The sequence below is a fragment of the Galeopterus variegatus genome, unplaced genomic scaffold (assembly GCF_000696425.1).
Source record: "Galeopterus variegatus unplaced genomic scaffold, G_variegatus-3.0.2 Scaffold927, whole genome shotgun sequence".
NCBI classification, from domain to species: Eukaryota; Metazoa; Chordata; class Mammalia; order Dermoptera; family Cynocephalidae; genus Galeopterus; species Galeopterus variegatus.
In genome coordinates, this window is record NW_007727038.1 from 271,841 (window position 1) to 290,522 (window position 18,682).

At 34.8% G+C, this 18,682-nt stretch overlaps 1 protein-coding gene across 1 annotated transcript in view; it reads right to left on the reverse strand.

Moving 5' to 3' along the window:
• The window catches only part of PPP3CA (protein phosphatase 3, catalytic subunit, alpha isozyme), a 234,344-nt gene that overhangs the window by 54,483 nt on the left and 161,179 nt on the right, over positions 1-18,682 (reverse strand). Inside the window, exons 4-7 of the mRNA XM_008573519.1 lie at positions 14,447-14,558; positions 13,325-13,470; positions 10,291-10,430; positions 1,524-1,601 (exon numbers count right to left, since the gene is read on the reverse strand). Coding sequence (XP_008571741.1) covers positions 1,524-1,601; positions 10,291-10,430; positions 13,325-13,470; positions 14,447-14,558 — 476 coding nt within the window. The remainder of the gene's footprint in view (positions 1-1,523; positions 1,602-10,290; positions 10,431-13,324; positions 13,471-14,446; positions 14,559-18,682) is intronic.

Consider the following 18,682-nt stretch of genomic DNA (forward strand, 5'->3'; position numbering starts at 1 on the left):
CACAGTAGGGTTCTAAAGGTAGCTCGAATAGTACCTTTAGGTAGATAAATAGCCATTTTAAAATTTATAATTTTAAAAATATTTTGATTCCTCTCTTTTTGGAACTACTTAGACATTTGACTTTTCCGAGAAGAAAACAACCCCTTATCAACATTTTGAAGTGTTCTAGAAGTATTTGTTCTGTTTGTGGGACTGAGCTTTGTTGGGGAAGATAATGAGTGTAAAAGATAGTAACACTCTTAATCCTAGTACCTTGGCTTTATAAACTGAGGCTGGATATGCCTACTTGACAAGAAATAAAAACAAAGACACTGGATGACATAATCTCAATTTTCCCAATGAATCAAACAAGTGCTCCTTTTAAGCAAAAAATACTTGTTGATATTAACTGATGCACTCAACACATTTTCAAGTAAGCCAATGATTTCAAGTATGTAGTATGAGTAAGATAAATCTGCCCCAAATGGGCAGTCTGCCTATTGGAATAGTCAGCCAAAATAGTGTGATAACAACACAACCCTGAAAAGTGAGAAAAATCATTTGAAGACCTGAGTATATCAGCAAGTTACTTCAAATATCAGCTAAACACACTGACTACATAATATCAGATCAGTTCAAACCTGTTGACTGATTGCTTAAGAAAAGCTAATTTTGAAAGGAACATAGTATCTGCCTTGATTCAGGGGCATCACAGACGTGCCTCTTTCAGAATGTAGGCATCTATATTCCCAATTTCAGCACACAGTTTATAAAAAGAAGTGTTCCCACTTTTCAAAACACACATAATATGAAGTGATGAGCTTAATCACTTAAAGGCATATAATGTCTTTCAGTGGAGGCTACTGAAAAGAGTATCAGACCTCAAATCCTAAAATTAATTATGCCAATGTCTCCTTACTGCAGATTTAATGCACCATTAAAGTGAGTGCCTGACATTTCTTAGTTTCCTAACTAGTTTTTAAACATATTTTAAAAATTTATCAGACAATACAAAAACAACTTTAGGTAATCATTTTGTAGTTAGAACAGGGGATTTTCCCCTTTGTTAAATGTCCTTGTTTTTTTGTTTTTGTTTTTTTCCTTTAAAACTTTGTAGGGACTAGCAATGGTATTCTTTAAAACAACAGTAAAATGTACAATATCTGTTAAATATTCATGTGTAATTCTCATTCACATTGCCAACCAAGACTGAAAAGTAGCTGGTAATTTACTCACTAATGGGACAGTGGTAAATACAGGATTTGAGAGAAATAAGAGGTGCCCTTACGGTGCTGAATAAAACAAGGTGCAAGTCGACTCCTTCAAGCTGAAGATGGAAGAACTTTAAAGGGGACCTTACAACACATCTGCAGCCACTCACTCCCCAGGACTCTGTAACACCTGTGTCATCCGAAGTCAAATTTAAGATCTAATTCCTTCTGGAAATGAGCCTGGCAAAAGGGAACCTGCACAGCCTGAGCAAAATGAGCAAGTTCTGAAAAGGGGACTATGCAAGGTTTTCATAAATCCTCAAAACTGCTCACCCTGCATCCTGGGCTTCATGGGCTCGGAGTATAGATAACAAGTTATTGTGCTGTAAGAATTCACATACAGCCGGGTAACTGCCAGAGACAAAAAGAAAGAGAAGCATCCGTTATGAAATCATCAGGAGTAGCACATTTATCTCTAACATCCAGACACGTGATTTGATCAAATATAATTGAACATACATCATTCATGAAACAAGCCTCTTGGCTCTAAGGACAGGTTTTCTCTCGTGTCAGAAAAAGCACCTACAGCTGTACATTTTTACATAATCAGGAAGGGGTGGAGGTGTGTGAATTTAAAAAAAATAAAAAAAATAAAAACCAAAAAACCACAGGCAATTATATAATGACACTAGAAAAGTGTCCACTTTCAGATAAAATCAATTTCTACAAGTCTACATTTAAACACAAAGTGAAGAGACACATAAATGTTACATGAGAATGGAATTTAAAATATAAACCTCAATTTTCTCAAATACAGCACCATTTGTATCTTTGTGTACAGGCATGAGTTCACAACACAGATAGATAGGAGGTGGAAGAGAGTAAGTATACTAGACATCAATTTATCTAATATTACGGGTATATTAATTCAAAATCTGATTATATCATTCAAAATCTAAAAAAAAAATTAAGGTTCTAAAATTTGTACTTTAAACACAATCAACAGAACTTTATATTAAGACTTATTCATCTTGACTTTATAAAAATATTCAATATATAGTCATTATGTTTGCCTTTTAAGAAACTCTCAAACTCAAAGAACTTCATTATAAATGAAATTCAGGGGCCGGCCCGTGGCTCACTCGGGAGAGTGCGGTGCTGATAACACCAAGGCCCCGGGTTCGGATCCCATATAGGGATGGCCGGTTAGCTCACTTGGGAGAGCGTGGTGCTGACAACACCAAGTCAAGGGTTAAGATCCCCTTACCGGTCATCTTTAAATAAATAAATAAATAAATGAAATTCAAAGTTAAACTTGCAAAATACTTTACAGTCACTATGTCTCTGCTCCAAAAATTTTTAACAAGATGAGTGTATGTTATAAACATAAAGAAATTTTGACAATTCAGATCAAGGGACAGCAAACCAATACTCATAAACAAATGTAAATCTTAACTAGAACCTAAACTATATACACAGCAGGAATCATTAATCAATTACAAAAATAGCATGTCAGGGAATTACTTTAGTAGTACATGTCACTAAAATAATTTACTATAAAAGAAGATGAACATAGTTTCTGTGCTACACATTTTGTAAGAATTCCCTGATTAACAGGAAAAAAAAAATACCAAAATGGCATATAGTTATAGAGATACTGATTTTAGTTCTTTGGCAAAATGGGATCTGAAACCGAAAATGGTCTTTGTGCATCTGCACATATTTGTGTGTGTGTGTGCGTGCGCGTGTGTGTTTTGGAAGAGAGAGAGAAAAACACATACTTTCAAAGGCTTCTGTTCTTAAAGAGCAGTGTGTGTCAGGAAAAGAAACCATTACTTCGGAGATGCTGGTTGGTCTTTTAAAAATAGTAAAATTACTTGATACATATCTGGCTATAAAATGCAGCAAGGGGTGGCACAATGTAGGTTCTCAATAAATGTTCCTTCCCCATCTCTTGGAGCCCTTTACTTACATTTCTTGTGCCTCTGCAATGCCTCTTTATAGGACAGTTCACTGTATTATCACTGTCACACAAAGGTTGCTTGTGTAGGTTTGCCACTTTTTTGCCCTTGGGCAAATGGCTTGGTTGCTCTTTTTTCCCCTACTTCATTTGGAACAGCTTCCACCAGTCTTATGAAATCATATTTTAAAATATTTTCTTCATGCTAAGTTTGATACCCTTCTTTGTTTAAGCTAAGTTTTTCTCCATAGAAATATATACCTGATTTCAATGGAAATCTAAAAGGTATTTAAATAACCAAATAGCAATTTACTAGGATAATAGCATTAAGTGAAGAGTACTAGCATTATTCACTTGGAGGGAACTCATTTTGAAGAAAAACTTTAGAAATTTAAAAACACACATAATTGAATGCTCAAGCTTTCAAAGAATCACTAATATTTCCCTATGTAAATTTAGAAAATACTTGAGTATCACCTAGATTCCCATTACTGGTGAACTACCTGCCCAGGATACATTAAAGCTTTTAAAAGTATTAGGAGGAAAACTCTATGTACACTTTTATGCCCTTTAATGGAAATGATCATAAACCATAAAATGTTCAAGCTGAAAAGCATTCTATAAACACACACACACACACACACACACACCCGAGAGAGACAGACAGACAGACAGACAGACAGGCAGACAGACAGAGACAGAGAGAATGGCAGGACACACACACACACCCCGAGAGAGAGAGACAGACAGACAGACAGACAGACAGGCAGACAGACAGAGACAGAGAGAATGGCAGGACAAGCAGAGTTCTGAACACCTCAACACCATGGAGAGAGTTGGAAAATCATTTATTCCCCAATCATTTATCACAGACCCAGTGATGACTTGTTCCATTTGTAAGAAGACAGTATTAGCCACAGGGAGGGGTGGTTATTATAAGAGCAAGACATAGTTTCTGTCCTGAGGGTAATTCTCATCCAGGTAGGAACACAGAACATTATAAAAACTATTTTTGAAAAGCTACTTAAGAATAAAACACATTAAAGATAAAATAGTACAGGTTTTATAGAGACATTATAAAACAAGCAAGAAAGCATTTGGGTCTGAGAACAATCAGGGAAATCTTTTTGAAAAATATGTATCCTCTACTGTATCTTAAAGGAAATGATGTATGTGAATTACTAGATAGAAAAGGGGTTGGAATTCCAGCCAGAGAGGGAGAGGGATAGATAGGAAGCAGGTTGAGCATGAGCAAAGGTAAAGAAGGTAGAAAAGTCAAAAACCTAGAAATGGTAGAAACACTGGCTTGGTACTAGAGCAAATAGAATTATTATATATACATTCTATTTATTCTCTTATTTTTGTTTTTACAGAATATTAAACTATATTTTAGACCTTGAATTAAATATGCCAGATTTAAGACTCTTTAAGCATGATTTAGCCAGTAGGCTTTATCAAAATGTTTTTGTTTTTATGTTTTTATGCCTTTACAGATAACTTTCCCTGTGCATTTTCTTCCTCCTAGAAAGGCCTAGTTTTCTGCCAAGTCTTAGTTCAACTATCATCCACAAGTCCTTCCCTTCAAGCCTACCTCACCCCAAGGTGTACAAAATTGCTACATTCACTGTGTTCCTACATCATATGCATCTAATATGTCACTTACCATCTTCTAGTATAAATTAGTTTCACACATCTGCTCTCCAGCAATAGTGGATGCTTAAGAGAGGAACACATTTTTCATCTTCATAACCTAAATGCTTAGCAGCAGTTACCAGCTTATAGGAGCTCAGGCTCAATTGCTGAAGTAGCCTCTACAGGGGCAGGCAAGCAGGTGAGAGATGCAAAGGGTTCCTTTCCCTCCTTGGTGCTGCAGCAAAGCAGAGGCTGGCAGACTGCAATCCTTTGCCAAGGTACAGGGAGGGGCCTCCACCTCCTTGGTGTCCTTACACTTTTCCAGCCCCAGGTGTAGGGAGGACTCTGACCCAACTGTTCAACTCCTCTTCTGCTTCTCAGGGGGCCTGGCAATGGGTACTTAGCCCTGGGATGCCTGGGGCTGCCTGGCTGCCATCAGGCCTGTTTTTTCCTAGGACTTGCTGTGTTTCTTCTTTGCCCCAGGGTTCTGCAGCTAATTTGATTTTACCCACCAGGGATCAAGTCCTGAAGGGCTCCAACTCCTCCTGCCAGAACTTCTCTAGAGCTAAAGTCCTCTCTTGCACCTGGCTGCTGGCTGCCTCAGAAGCAGCAAGCAATTTTCATTTAAGGCAAACCTTTTATTAAAGTAACACATCTATGCAGAAAACTGCACAAATCAAAAGATTACAACTTGATGACTTTTCACAAAGTGAACACCCTTATAACTAGCATTCAAGTCAAGACATAGAACATGACATGAACCCCGGAAATTCCTCATATCTCCTTTATGCCCACCTCTTCACTAAGGATAACCACCACCCTGGCTTTTAACATTATAGATTAGCTTTCTCTGATGTTGAACTCTTATTTCAATCAATTCACACAGTATGTACCGTTTACTATTTAGCTTATTTTGCTTATTATTGTATTTGTGACATCCACTCATGTCGTGTGTAATTTTGCCTAGCTCAGTCTCAATAGCTGCAATTCACACAGTATGTACCGTTTACTATTTAGCTTATTTTGCTTATCATTGTATTTGTGACATCCACTCATGTCGTGTGTAATTTTGCCTAGCTCAGTCTCAATAGCTGTATTTAGTTATATAGATATACCAGAATTTATTATTCTTTCTACTAAATGGGTATTTGGGCTGTTTCCATTTCTTAGGTATTATGACTACCACTGCTATGAACAATATTCTACATGTCTTTTGGTACATGTATAGGCACATTTTACTGGATATAAAAAGAGGAGTAGAATAGCTTAGTTATATGAATGCTCAGCTTTAGTAGATAATGAAGCAAATAAATGTCATCTGGGAGTAGATGATTCGGGTGGCCATATCTGCAAAAGTCCCAAAGTTTTATCTCCCCTCATATTTTCATGAACTCTACTCTCCCTGACTACAGGAGCATCCCCCAATGACTCTGGTTAGATATGTTCTCCTCATCCTTTAAAACTCAGGTCTGATGACACCTCCACTATGAGTAGTTCCTTGAACCACAATCCATCCCCTTTTTGGGTCAAGACCCCTAACTCAGTGTGTGTGTATGTGCGCACACATGTGTGTGTGTGTGTAATAGCCTGAACATTCATCATAACACTATTCACTTTGCATTTTACTTGTCTATTTTCTGCTTATTGATCTTTGCTACTAGACTGTCATTCCCTCAAAGGCAGGGACTCTGAGTATCTATAAAGCTTAGGGGAGGGTATATACAGTAGGTGCTTAGCTAATGTTTGCTAAATAGTTGAACAAGTAAGTAAATTTTCGAAAAGGATACCCATGAGTGGAAAAGTATGAGTTGGAGAGGGGAGGGAGGGAGGTCACTTATGAAATTGGGGGCAGGGAGCTAAGGTGTGATTTTTTTTTTTTTTTGGTCTGTTCAGATTCTCTTTTTATTTCTTTAATGAAACATAGTTGATTGCACATATCTATGGGGTACAGAGTTGAATATCAATAACTATGTGCAATATGTGATGATCAAATCAGGATAATCAGCATATTCAACATTATACAATGTAATCTTTTTTGTGGCTCTTTACCAATTCCTCCCTTAGGTGTGATTTCAACAGACTAAAAATGAAGGTCTTGAAATCAGAGTGGGAGAGAGAGAAAGCAGAATGGCTTAGATGCTGGTGATATTATAAAGAATGGGTCGATAAGACATGATGACTAACTGGTAGTGATTTCAATTTAGGAAGAAAGAGCAAGGATACTCGCTAGTCTGCATGACTGGGAAAATGAATTGCTAACAAGTACAGAAAAACCAGGAGAAATCCCCAGTTGGGATTAAGCAAGTGGGGAAGTAAATAATAAATAAGCCTCTTCAGTCAAGGTGAATTTAGGTTAAGGTGACAATGGAACACCTAGATAAAAAGTTTCAGCAGGCAATGAGACATAGAAGATTCCAGCTCAGGGAAAATAAGAAGACAAAGTGCTAGACATAGGTTTAGTAATCAGACCAGAGTTTATAGTTCACATGGAAGCTAGGGGAGTGGGTGAGGTCCTAGGAGAAAGTGCGAAGAAAAAAAATGCCAAAAGCAGGAGGAAGACAAAGAAAGAGGTAGCTGAAGAGGCAGGGATCTACCTGATATATTAAAGGAGAATCAAGATATGTAAAAAAAGGAGAAACCAGAGGATTTCAAGATGGAAAGGGTTGATAAGAGTATCAACTGAAGCAGAAAAGTTGGGCAGCACATGAAAAGAAAAAGGCTGCTGATTTGTGATTAAGAGACCAGTAGTGATTTGACTGAGCTGCAATCTGCAGCTTCAAGGACACTTTAAAAATGACTGTCAATATGTCCTTCAAATCTCAAAAGTTAGAGGAACCTTAGAATGTCTAATTTAACTCAGTCATTTTGAAGCAAGGTAAACCCAAGGAAAGTTTACATGATTCATCCAAGGCAGAGATACAAACTGACAACGTAAGGACCCAAATTGGCTGACAGTTTTCTTTGGTCTACATGAAAATGAAAAATTTACCTCCAATTTGTCATGATCTTTACTAATCTCTACAATCTAACACTTGGCCTGCTCCAAATATCTCAATTATGTGCCCAAATAATATAAGCACTCACTGTGCAAACTTCGGTCTAAGATTGTAAAGATAAGGGTAGCACTGGAGCAAAAATAGAGTTTTTATGGATTCTTTCCTCTGTCACACTGCTTTTCTAGTAAAAATCATGAACAGCATTAATAAATTCCTACTGATGCATTTTTTCTGTATAGCTTCATTTTATTTACATCATGGCCCAGAAAACATTTTAGATAGTAGATAGCATGGCATATCAAATTAAGTATGCAAACTATATATAAACATGTAAAGTAAAACTGGGAATTGTGGATCAAAACAACCGCTAATAACTCAAACTGGTAATTGCCACTACATTTCTCTACCAATTTCGTGGCTCATTTGTGCCCATCTAGATCAACTTTATGAACTACAACCTCAGATGGTGCCTTAACACTTTCAAGATGGCACTAAACATAAAAGAATCAAAAAGCTACAGGAAAATGAGAGAGACAAGTTTCTCTTCCTTAGATAAAACAATCCAAACTGCTTTTCCATTAGCCAGTCTATCGGCTATGGATTGAGATATTCAGCCACACACACTATCCATATTACTATCTATTGAGAGCCTCTAATAAGATGAGTTAAATAATTATTTTGTTGAGAACAAAAATGTGAAAACATACTTAATGCTCTAATTAATACCTCTATTATTAAAGTTGATGGACTTTATTGTTGACATAAACACATTTGTGCCTATGGTCACAAAACAAAAACACCATAACTTTATGTAAATTCAGTATGGGACTTTGCTTAGAATATGATATACTTGAATAGCTGACTCAGAAAACTTACAGAATGCTATACCATGAATTTATACAATATGACTCCATCGAAATCAATATTTTAAATTTTGTTTGATATTATGTTATCAAAGCACAACTCAGTGGTATCAAACAAGTAATTTAAACATTTATGTATAATTAGGGATTTAACAAGCTCTGGAAAATTGAACACTTGGCTTTGATATACTTTAACAATACTTAACTTTTCACTGAAAGTTTAAATATCCTTTATTAACTAATTAGTGAAAAGAAACCTTAGGCCTTTCAGAAATTTTATACCATGCTTCTTCATTTCAGCCAAAATAGACTCATTAGACCTGGTCCTCAAATTTCCAAACATAGAAGTAAATTTTAAACTTTCTGATAAATAAGCTTAACACAAACCTCTCTGTTAATATTTATAAGAAAAACTATTCTTTGAATGATACTTCACAGTGTACAAGATTTTCTGTTCACAAACTTTCTCAATCACATCAACAAATGAGTAAAAGGAACCTTTTCTTCCCCATAAGGAAAACTTAATATATGGAACAAAATGTTGTACTGCTGAACAGACATCCAATCAGTGTTATACAAAAGAATGATATTCGCTTACTCAGAGACAGAGGATATGTGGCTGGATGTGTTTTACAGAATCCTTACAGCCTTGCCATTAGCTTAGCTGCTGGGGCTGCAATTGAGCATTAACTTCAGGGAACATCAGTGTGGTTTTAAAGTTTCAAAAAAGAAAAAAGAATACGTATTCTAGAATTGAAAATTCTCAACTTCTTCAAAACCTCTTTCCCTCTTTCCCTCTGGCAACTTTCATTATAAGCTGTGTGTCTAATGATGAGGGACCCTGGTAAAACTGAGGACAATCAGATGTGGAAGAACAAAATCAAAGGGATATGTCAGGAAGACTGAGGACATGCAGAAACCCAGTTGTACTGTAGATTCCTTTCTGAGGTGCTCTGAAATGTTATGGGATGGGAAAATCCCCAGAGATTTGCAAATGTAAGAATTTCTATTATAAATAGAAATAAATGTAAAAATATTTTCAACTCACCTTGTCAAGATACTAAAAATAAACTTACTATGGTACCCATCTACTGTGTAGCTGCTCATTTTAATTTATCCAGGAAGCCTAATAAACTTTAAAATACATAAGAATGCTTGAATATAATTTAATTAACCAGTGTAAAGTTGTTTTTCTGATTTAAGTTATGAAAACTGGTAAAAATTTTTAAATATGATTACATAATTGAATGAAAAATCAAGATTGGCATTGGATTTTTTTTCTACAGCTCTTAAAGTAGAACAAATTTGCTACTAAATCCTACTATCTTCTTCAGCAGTCTCTCCACCTTCATATCACATGCTGTTTTCTGCTTTTTCTAATCTTCACAGAAATTGTATCTATGAATATATGTGTATGTATGTGTGTATATATGTATTTCACATTTATTTATTCACTTTTTCATTTATTTATATTTTCATTTTGCAAGTCCTAAAAACCCATTTGAGCCAGACTTTCAAAATGAACCTTTCATGCATGCTTGTTTATTAAAGAAGTTATACGAACATCATAAATAAATCAAACACATGGACCCACAATCCCAGTGTTTATGAAGCGTGCGTATTCTAGCCGGCGAGCTCTCCGTCCTCACCTGTAGAAGTATGAACACCCCCTGACTGTGTTGTGAGTGAAATGTTCCTGAGTCTTCTCATTTCCAAAATCCTCCAGGGGGTCTGACCACAGGATATCACACATAGGTCCATAAGCAGGTGGTTCTTTGAATCGGTCTAACTAAGAAAAATAGAAGACAGAGCAAAATACTAATCTTTGAAAACTTGGAGTTTATGCAACAGAAGAAAGCAGCACTGTGCAGTTCCATCCCCCTCTCGCCAGCCACAGTCCAGGTGAGCTGCCCTCTACCTCTCTCCTGCCATCTGTTCTTCCTCCTTCCTCCTCAGCCTTCTACCCTCCACCTCCGTCTCCAATTTTCCTTTCCTCTCCCTCCTGAGGAGCTCACTTGTCCTTCTCTCTCCATACTTATTTCATCTACTCAAGTGTTTTAGTCATTCCCTGTTAATGTGACTCTATCACTGTTTCACTTGTGGAGAAGGAGCTTTTATTTTATCTTTGGGCAAATTCCTTTTACTGCCTCCATTAAACTGTGATTTAGAAGTCTGGATGGGGAACTACTTATGGTTTTTATACTTAACAATATGACACTGAGAACTTGCTATATGACATTTTGGATATTCACTCATGAGGGGCTATCTAGGTGTCTGATTAAAGTACAAACCTACAGTAGCTGATCTTATTGGGTACAAATAAGAGTAATGATGAGCAGTAAAATAGCCTTAAATTTAGCTGGTCATTCTTTGGCTCACAGGTCTAAGCTTTATAGTTTTACCTGAAGCCTTCATATGAAATCCATTTTCCAGCTATAAATGTTTAGCAAAGTCATATTTCAATTTTAAAAGGTGTGTTTCGAGCATATATGAGCAATATAATAACTGGAAATAACATTTTGCCAATAATTTTATAACACTATCACTTTTCTTTAGTTTATCTTGATTTAACCGCAATTAAAGGATGTTTGGTGAATTAGCAGATACCATAGTGTCTCTAGGAAGAAAAGGATAACATAGCTATTAAAACCTATTAAGAATTGATATTCTTCATATTCAATATTTTAATATTTTGAAAAATCCAATAGAGACGTGGATATATTTAGCTGACAACCAATCAAATTTTCTATTTTTTTCCTTGGGACATATATTTTGTTGATGACTGCCTCCTCAGCAAAACAGCCAGAGAGCCCTACACTTTCTACTTATTCTCTGTAGTATAGAACTTTCTGCATCAGTTTTGTTCAAATAACAAAAATGCTATTTCACACGTAATTCCCCCTTTTAGGAGGATACTTGTTGAGTTTCTCATCTTCCATCTAAGCCTATGAAATTTGATCAAGGCAAGAGAATAAAACATAAAGCATGTTGTTGGAGCCCAATGTTTGCTAACAAAACAACTACACTTATTTATACTTTGACCTATTCCATTTTCCATACCCACTGCAGTAGGTGGTTGGTTATCAGGTTACTAATATGCTATATGGACACATGAATAGATAAAATATTTTATTTTTTTCTCCATTGAACACAATCGAAAAATAATATTTACTAATTTAATAAGTTAAGTCAGCTGATAGAGCTAACTTGTAAATGTGGTTCAACATACAGATTTCTGACATTTAACAATGGAGTTTCCAAAATCAGAGGAAATGGAAAACACAATTCAATGGCAATCATGTAAACAAGTGACACCAAGGGATTCTTCGTATGAATGCCCCCAAAATGATAAGCACAAAGTAGAATCTGAATTATGTCTATGATTATTCTTAAGTAAACTTATACTTAAGCAGTAAATTCTGTATTTGTTGAGATTAGTACACCACTTTTTTGAAGCCAAAGTTTACCTATAATACATTAGGTTTAAATAAATAAATAAATACTAAATAGTATGTGTCTTTAGAATAAAACTTAGCAATATTCTGATTTTTATTGTTCAAATACAGTAATTTAGAACAATGTGACCAACTCATTCTTGCTAAGTTATTGGAAAGAGTAATCATAAAAAATTAGAATTATTTCCACCCTTCCTTTCCTCTTTGAGATAAGCACCAGCACATTTTCTTAGTTACTAAAAGTAGAGGAAAGAAGGTTCTAAAATAAACAGTTCTCAACTATTCATACCTGTCACAGAAAAATTTTAGTTTAGATTTCCAAGATAGAAAGCTTGATGGTGAACACAATCTTCCAAGTCACACATAATGTTATAAATATCAATGTGAACAAATTATCATACTTTAAAGTAATATTACTTTAACGTAAGAAATCATTCAGATTGCTTTCTATCTGTGGGAATTTGGGCACCAAGAAAAATATGTTGAGTTTTTTGATTGCTCTTTTTTTTTTATCTTACATTGTTATAATTATCATAGTTATAAACACAAATAAAAGATTGTCTCTTTTACTACATAAAACTATCCCATATCATTACATTTTCTCAAGAAAAAGACCAAATCCACTTCCATATTCAATCTAACTCATCTTTTTGCTGGCTAAAACAACAGTAATAGCCAATGTTAAATTAAGTGGATAAATGCCTCTTAAAAAGTCAATTTTTTGTTTGTTTTCCACCTAGCCACTCAATACAATCAAGAGAATATCATCATTGCCTTTGTTAGACTGTTACTTAAAAGTCTGAAGTTGTAACAAAAAAAAATGTTTTTTAAAACATAAAATGGACACATTTTAAAGGCCAAGTTGTGATATTTTCCCGAGGGTAAAGCAACATTTCTAACACAATATATCATGAATATACAATGGGCTGTTTGAAAAAAGCCAAAGGAAATGAAAAGGCACATAATTTTTAGAGATCAAATATTTTATATTTCTAACGACACATCACATGGTAAGATGAACCCTAAGGTATTAGAGATGAAAACTCTTCCAAGTATAAATATATCTTCCTTCCTACATAAAAAATTAACACAAAGATGAGATTCAAGACCACTTTAAATCATTTTAATAAAAAAGGATAAAGTTAGTGATAAAGGCAGGACAATTAATGTCTTCTATTTATTACCGAAGCACACAGAATGATTAGACATGGAAAATATCAGAACTTACTTTTCTGATATCATCTAAAGTGTTAATCTCTGGAGACAAACCACCATGTACACACAGGAACTGTTGGTTCATCAGGGCAGCCAGGGGAAGGCAGTCAAAGGCATCCATACAGGCATCATATACGCGTTCTGAATACTTTATTTTACCTTTTAAAGTGTGATATAAAGCAAACATTTACTCTCATGATGTCATAGATAGTATCATCTCACTGAAATAGTTTTGTTTTTGTTTTAATGTTTTCTCATCAGGACCATATTAGTAGCATGGGATTACACATTGGAAAATTCCAAAACATAATTAAACAAGATTTCTTAAGAGTTACTCATTAACCTCTACATCTAGGATTTTTTGTTTTTGCCATTTGTCCATATTTTACAATTTGTCATAAGTTTTTGTAGAGCAAAGGAGAGAACTTTTATATACATTCAGGCTACTTATCTGCAGATATATCACAAAAAATATACACACAAACAACTAGAAGACCAACAGAAAGATGGCTATAAAGCTGGCTGATATGCCTGAATGATTTTATAGAAAAGCAAATGGCAAGAAATTTTCTAAAGTTGTTTCTATCTGACTGCACACTGCTATTCCCTTATCAACTTATATCTCGTTTTGAGAGGAAAAGTCTTTATGCTCCATGAAATACAGGAGCAAATGACAAAAAATATTAAAGTTTCAGTGGACAATAGGGAAAACGGAGAGTAGAAAAATGAAATTTATATGAAGTATTACCCACTCCTAGTATCTATGTCTAAAGGAATAAGTCATCTTCAATTTTGTAAAATGCACTAGAGGCTAGTATCTATCTGGCTCAAAATAGAGGGATAGGGTTCAATCTGCCTTCAATTTGCTTTTCTTGAATGATGTAAGATTAAAGGGTAGAATTACTGTCCCAAACAGTAGGATTCTGACTATCTTTAAAGAGTAATTTAATCACTTGTTTCTTAGGATAAATTATCTCAAATCTTATCTCAAATTCTTAAATCACTTTATAGAGAATTTCATCACTTTAAAGTTTTGACTTTTTTTAGCAATGGATCATATTGTAATGTGCCCTCAGTATCAATTAAAGTGACATTTAGCACGTAGGGTATTAAAAGAAGCTTGAAGTATACTTACATTCTTGTTTAAATGTGAAATACTCTGTTAGATGTCTACATTCATGATTTCCACGAAGTAAAAACAGTGTTTTGGGGTAAAGAATTTTCAAGGCCCACAAATACAGCACACACTGAGAAAAATAAAAATACAAAAATAAATATTCTTCTATTATACGTGTACATTCTATTGCTCACATATAATGAAGATATGAATCAAATGTGTTACTGTGACTCAAAATCTCCCAACCCAAGGCCTTATTAGGAAGGATATTGATGATCAAACAGAAAACATTACTTCGGTACAAAGCCAAGGTTCATCTACACCTAAAATATGCATGTACTGAGGATCAAACACCACAAGAAAACAACGGATTGTGTAATGGTCAATAGAAGGAGAATTATGTGATCCGGGGAAGTGGGAGAGGCTGGATTAGAAAAAAATGGAAAAGGGAAGAAGCCTAAATGAAAATATACTAGAAATAAAAATATACTGACATAAAAGTACGAGCAGAAATATGATTAACAATTAATAAAAAAAAAATAAAGATGCTGCCCTCTAAAAAGCTAATTATTTAAAAAATCAGGTAAGAGAAATGGAAGAATTGGAAAAGAAGAGCAAGACAAAATTTGAAGGCAAACCCTGCCAAAGCTCAGGCTAATATGGTTTACACATCTCTATTTTCTATTACTTTCTTTCCTTAGCTTGGTCCCTGCCTTCTTTTTTCCCCATCATCTTAACTTTTATTTCACTGTCCTTGGTACATAAAACCTTAAATATTTGTTATATATAAATATAATTACATTTGAAGGCCAGGGAATCTCAGTATACATACTACTAATAGCTAGTAGATACATTTCATTTACCTTAAAACTCTCAAATTAGTTACTCGGGCATTGCAGTTTTTGTAGAAATGACAGCCAACAATGCATTCCTCAGGTTAGGAATAAACATGCATTGGCACAGTTTTCCTGTAATGTGCATTAGGGTAACTGGAATACTTGACTATTAGCATTAATTTTGTTATTCTCAACTGGTATTCATTAAGAATCCATGAGGAACAGAAAAAACCATGCTTTGAAAAACAAGTATGCTTTTTCGTCCTCATGAAATTTATGTTCCAAAAGTAAAGCTAATAAGATACAGAAACCACAAAAATATTGAGATAAGTCTGATTCTGGTTACTCAAATCTTAAATCAAAAAACCATAGTATTTATACTGGAATAATAAGCTTTCCAACATATGGCAGATATGCTAGATAATGACTACAGGGGAAAGCTTGCAATTTATTTGCTATGCTACCTATAAAGAAGAATCTTCTCTGTCAGCTCATATGGTAATTTATAAAATGAGTGGAAACTAATTATGTTTCAATACACAGCTCAAACTTTGGAGAAAATACTAATTATCAGAATAAGTGTGTATCATTTTGTTGTTCAAGCAAGATATTGTCTCCAACTATGCAATGGCGATTGAAATAATAAAAATAATAGGTTGACATTAAATTATATGTACACTATGTTACTTTAATTAATTTTCTAATTACCATTTTCTGATTATAGTTACTAGCTAAGTTCATGTGATATATTAGTAGTTCTGAAAAGCTGACCAAATGGCATGTACAAGTGTTCCTTGAAGCATCACCATCTGCTGATATAAAGTTCCCTGTCATCTCAGCAGGCAGTCTGGTGGCTCAATGAATTTGATTTCTATGTATCAGGCTTTCTTGTTGCACTTACATGTTTCAAAAAAAGGAGTTTGTATCACTCAAGCTTGTCTCACAATTCAGAGAAGATTTTGTAAACTATCATTAATGTCAATGAGAGGACTGTTCCCAATTTAAAATTTATAAGGCTGCACCTTAATCTGAAAGTAATATATTATAGTTTTCCAAAACTGGTTGTTGACTTAGGATGTCTAATTTGGAATAGGAATGGGTATGCACTGTCCTTTAAAAATGTATTTATTTGTTGAAGTTGCTATATTGAATGTATTTTATTTATATATTGGGGAAGAGAATACATGTTTTGGTTGCACTGTAGTTTTTTTTTAAAAGTTTTAAGGTTTTTTTGAAATAAAAGTATAAATTGTATTCAATGAAGTACACATATCTTTAAATTACAGATCAATGAGTTTTTACATATGAATACTCTCATAAAACTGTTGCCTAGATACAGTTACATTTCAGCATCCAGAAAGCTCCCCTGTGCCCCCTCCCAGTCAATATCCTTTTGGAAATGTAATCACAATCATGACCTCTTTAAAACAGTTTTGCCTGTAACAATTTTTATTTTAAAGCAGAGCTATTGTCTTTGCCATTAAAATTTAAACTGCAATTTTTAACCCCAATCAAACAGAGGAGTCATATTCTATGACCCACATTTTCTTTTTTTCAATCTGTTCAAGATCATGTTTTGATATTAACATGTGGCTTTTTCACCTCTATTCTTAATTATTGCAGCTCTTTCATAACTGAAACCTAAAAGAGTGATACGGAAATGTTTGTTGCTAAATATTTCTTTCATTATCTATTCACACTTTTTAAATGATGCAGTGAACACTTAATTCCCCTTATTATTTAATAGATGTAAAGCACCTAACATATAGTAGGAGTTTAGGAAATATTAGCTTCTTTCCTGTAAATGAAAAGGGAGAAAAGGAAGGGAGGGAATGAGGAACAGAGGGAGACAAAGAAGAAAGGAAGGGAACAAGGAAAAAAGGAAAGAAAGAGAAAGAAAGAGAGAGAAAGAAGGAAGGGAAAATAAAAAGAAAAAAAAAAGAAAACTCAAATTTCCATATCTTTGGCTCAAAATACCCTAAAAATGAGTCCTCTTTTCACATTTTATTTCCTTCTCCCCTGTGGCAAGAATAAAATATCTTCCCAAACACTGAATAAAACCACAAATGCAGCCAATTGGAAGAAGTGGCATGGTAAATGAAAGGGCAAGGGTGGGTTGGAGAGTGGAGCCCTGCCAGCCTTCACCCTCAACATCTGGTGGCAGAGAGCTGCCAAACACAACAGTGTCTTATTGGCAAATATTTTGCCCTCTAAAGTTCTAACATTCTGCACAGCTGAAGATCTGAAGCAGAATTATAACCTGACATTAGTTTTAAAAAATGAAAGTCTCTTGTAAAAAATTATCACAATCGATGAAGCAGTGAAATAAAATTAGTTCATCTATTTTTGTGTATGGGGTATCAGATGGCTAATTTGAATGAAATTTTCACTGAATTAAATGGGTAAGGTAGAAGCACAGTGCCATGTTATGCTGGCCTTTTTGCATCACCTCAACTGGACCCCTACTGTCTTTCCATTCTTACTCTTAATAAAACAAGTATTTACAACTTACAGTTAGTTTGGGTTACTCAATATAAAGATTGAGCATCTTCTGTTTATTAATTTTTGTCATAGATTTAGCTTTCTCCTATTTTATTTATCTTCTCCAGTGAAGCAGCACTAAGGATATCATTTTCTTCATTAGTTTAATTGGTTCGCTGATAATAGTACAATGCTTTGCTTTGTGATTTATGCTTTTTAATAAGTATTCTTGAAAAACTGGATAGGGAAGTAAAGAAGAATGTAAAAGAGGAACGAAGGAAATGAAAAAAAAAATATTCAGCTTTAGCTATATATTAATCAGCTCTCTAAAGTAACTATCCGTACTGTGAAACATTACAATCAAAAGTACTGCCTCTCAATCATTAAACAATTAAGTGAAGGATATGCATTGGTTGGGAAAAGATCCAAACTCCCAAAATATCACATATAGTTCCTCTAAGAATCATTTGCCTGGTCTGACAAGCATGCAGAGAAGCTGTGGTGGACCAGCAGTACACTATAAAGATGAGGGGCTAGGGAGAGAGCCAATTTCTTCCTCATGTCTGTGGCATTACTCTGTCACCTAACATCATTTGCTACACTGCCTGACTTGCTGTGGTTCATTCTGGTCTATGAATTCACAGCTAATAAACATAACAACTCTTCACACTTAAATGTGTTTGAGGCCTGAGTTGAGATCTGGATGTAAGTAGAGTGGGAGGGACCAGCTCGCTTCTGAACTCAAGGCAGTGCAGTGCAGAATGGCTAGAAAAGGAGCCTGAGGACGTGAATAGGAGACAGCAGTGCATGCCTGTTAGCAGTTCTGAGTTTTTCCCTGTGTTCTCAGAGAAAGACACTCAACCATGGACCTACATATACACAAAAGCTTGATCAAAGAAATTAGGTAGTATAACATGATCATTGGAAAGAGGAGTAT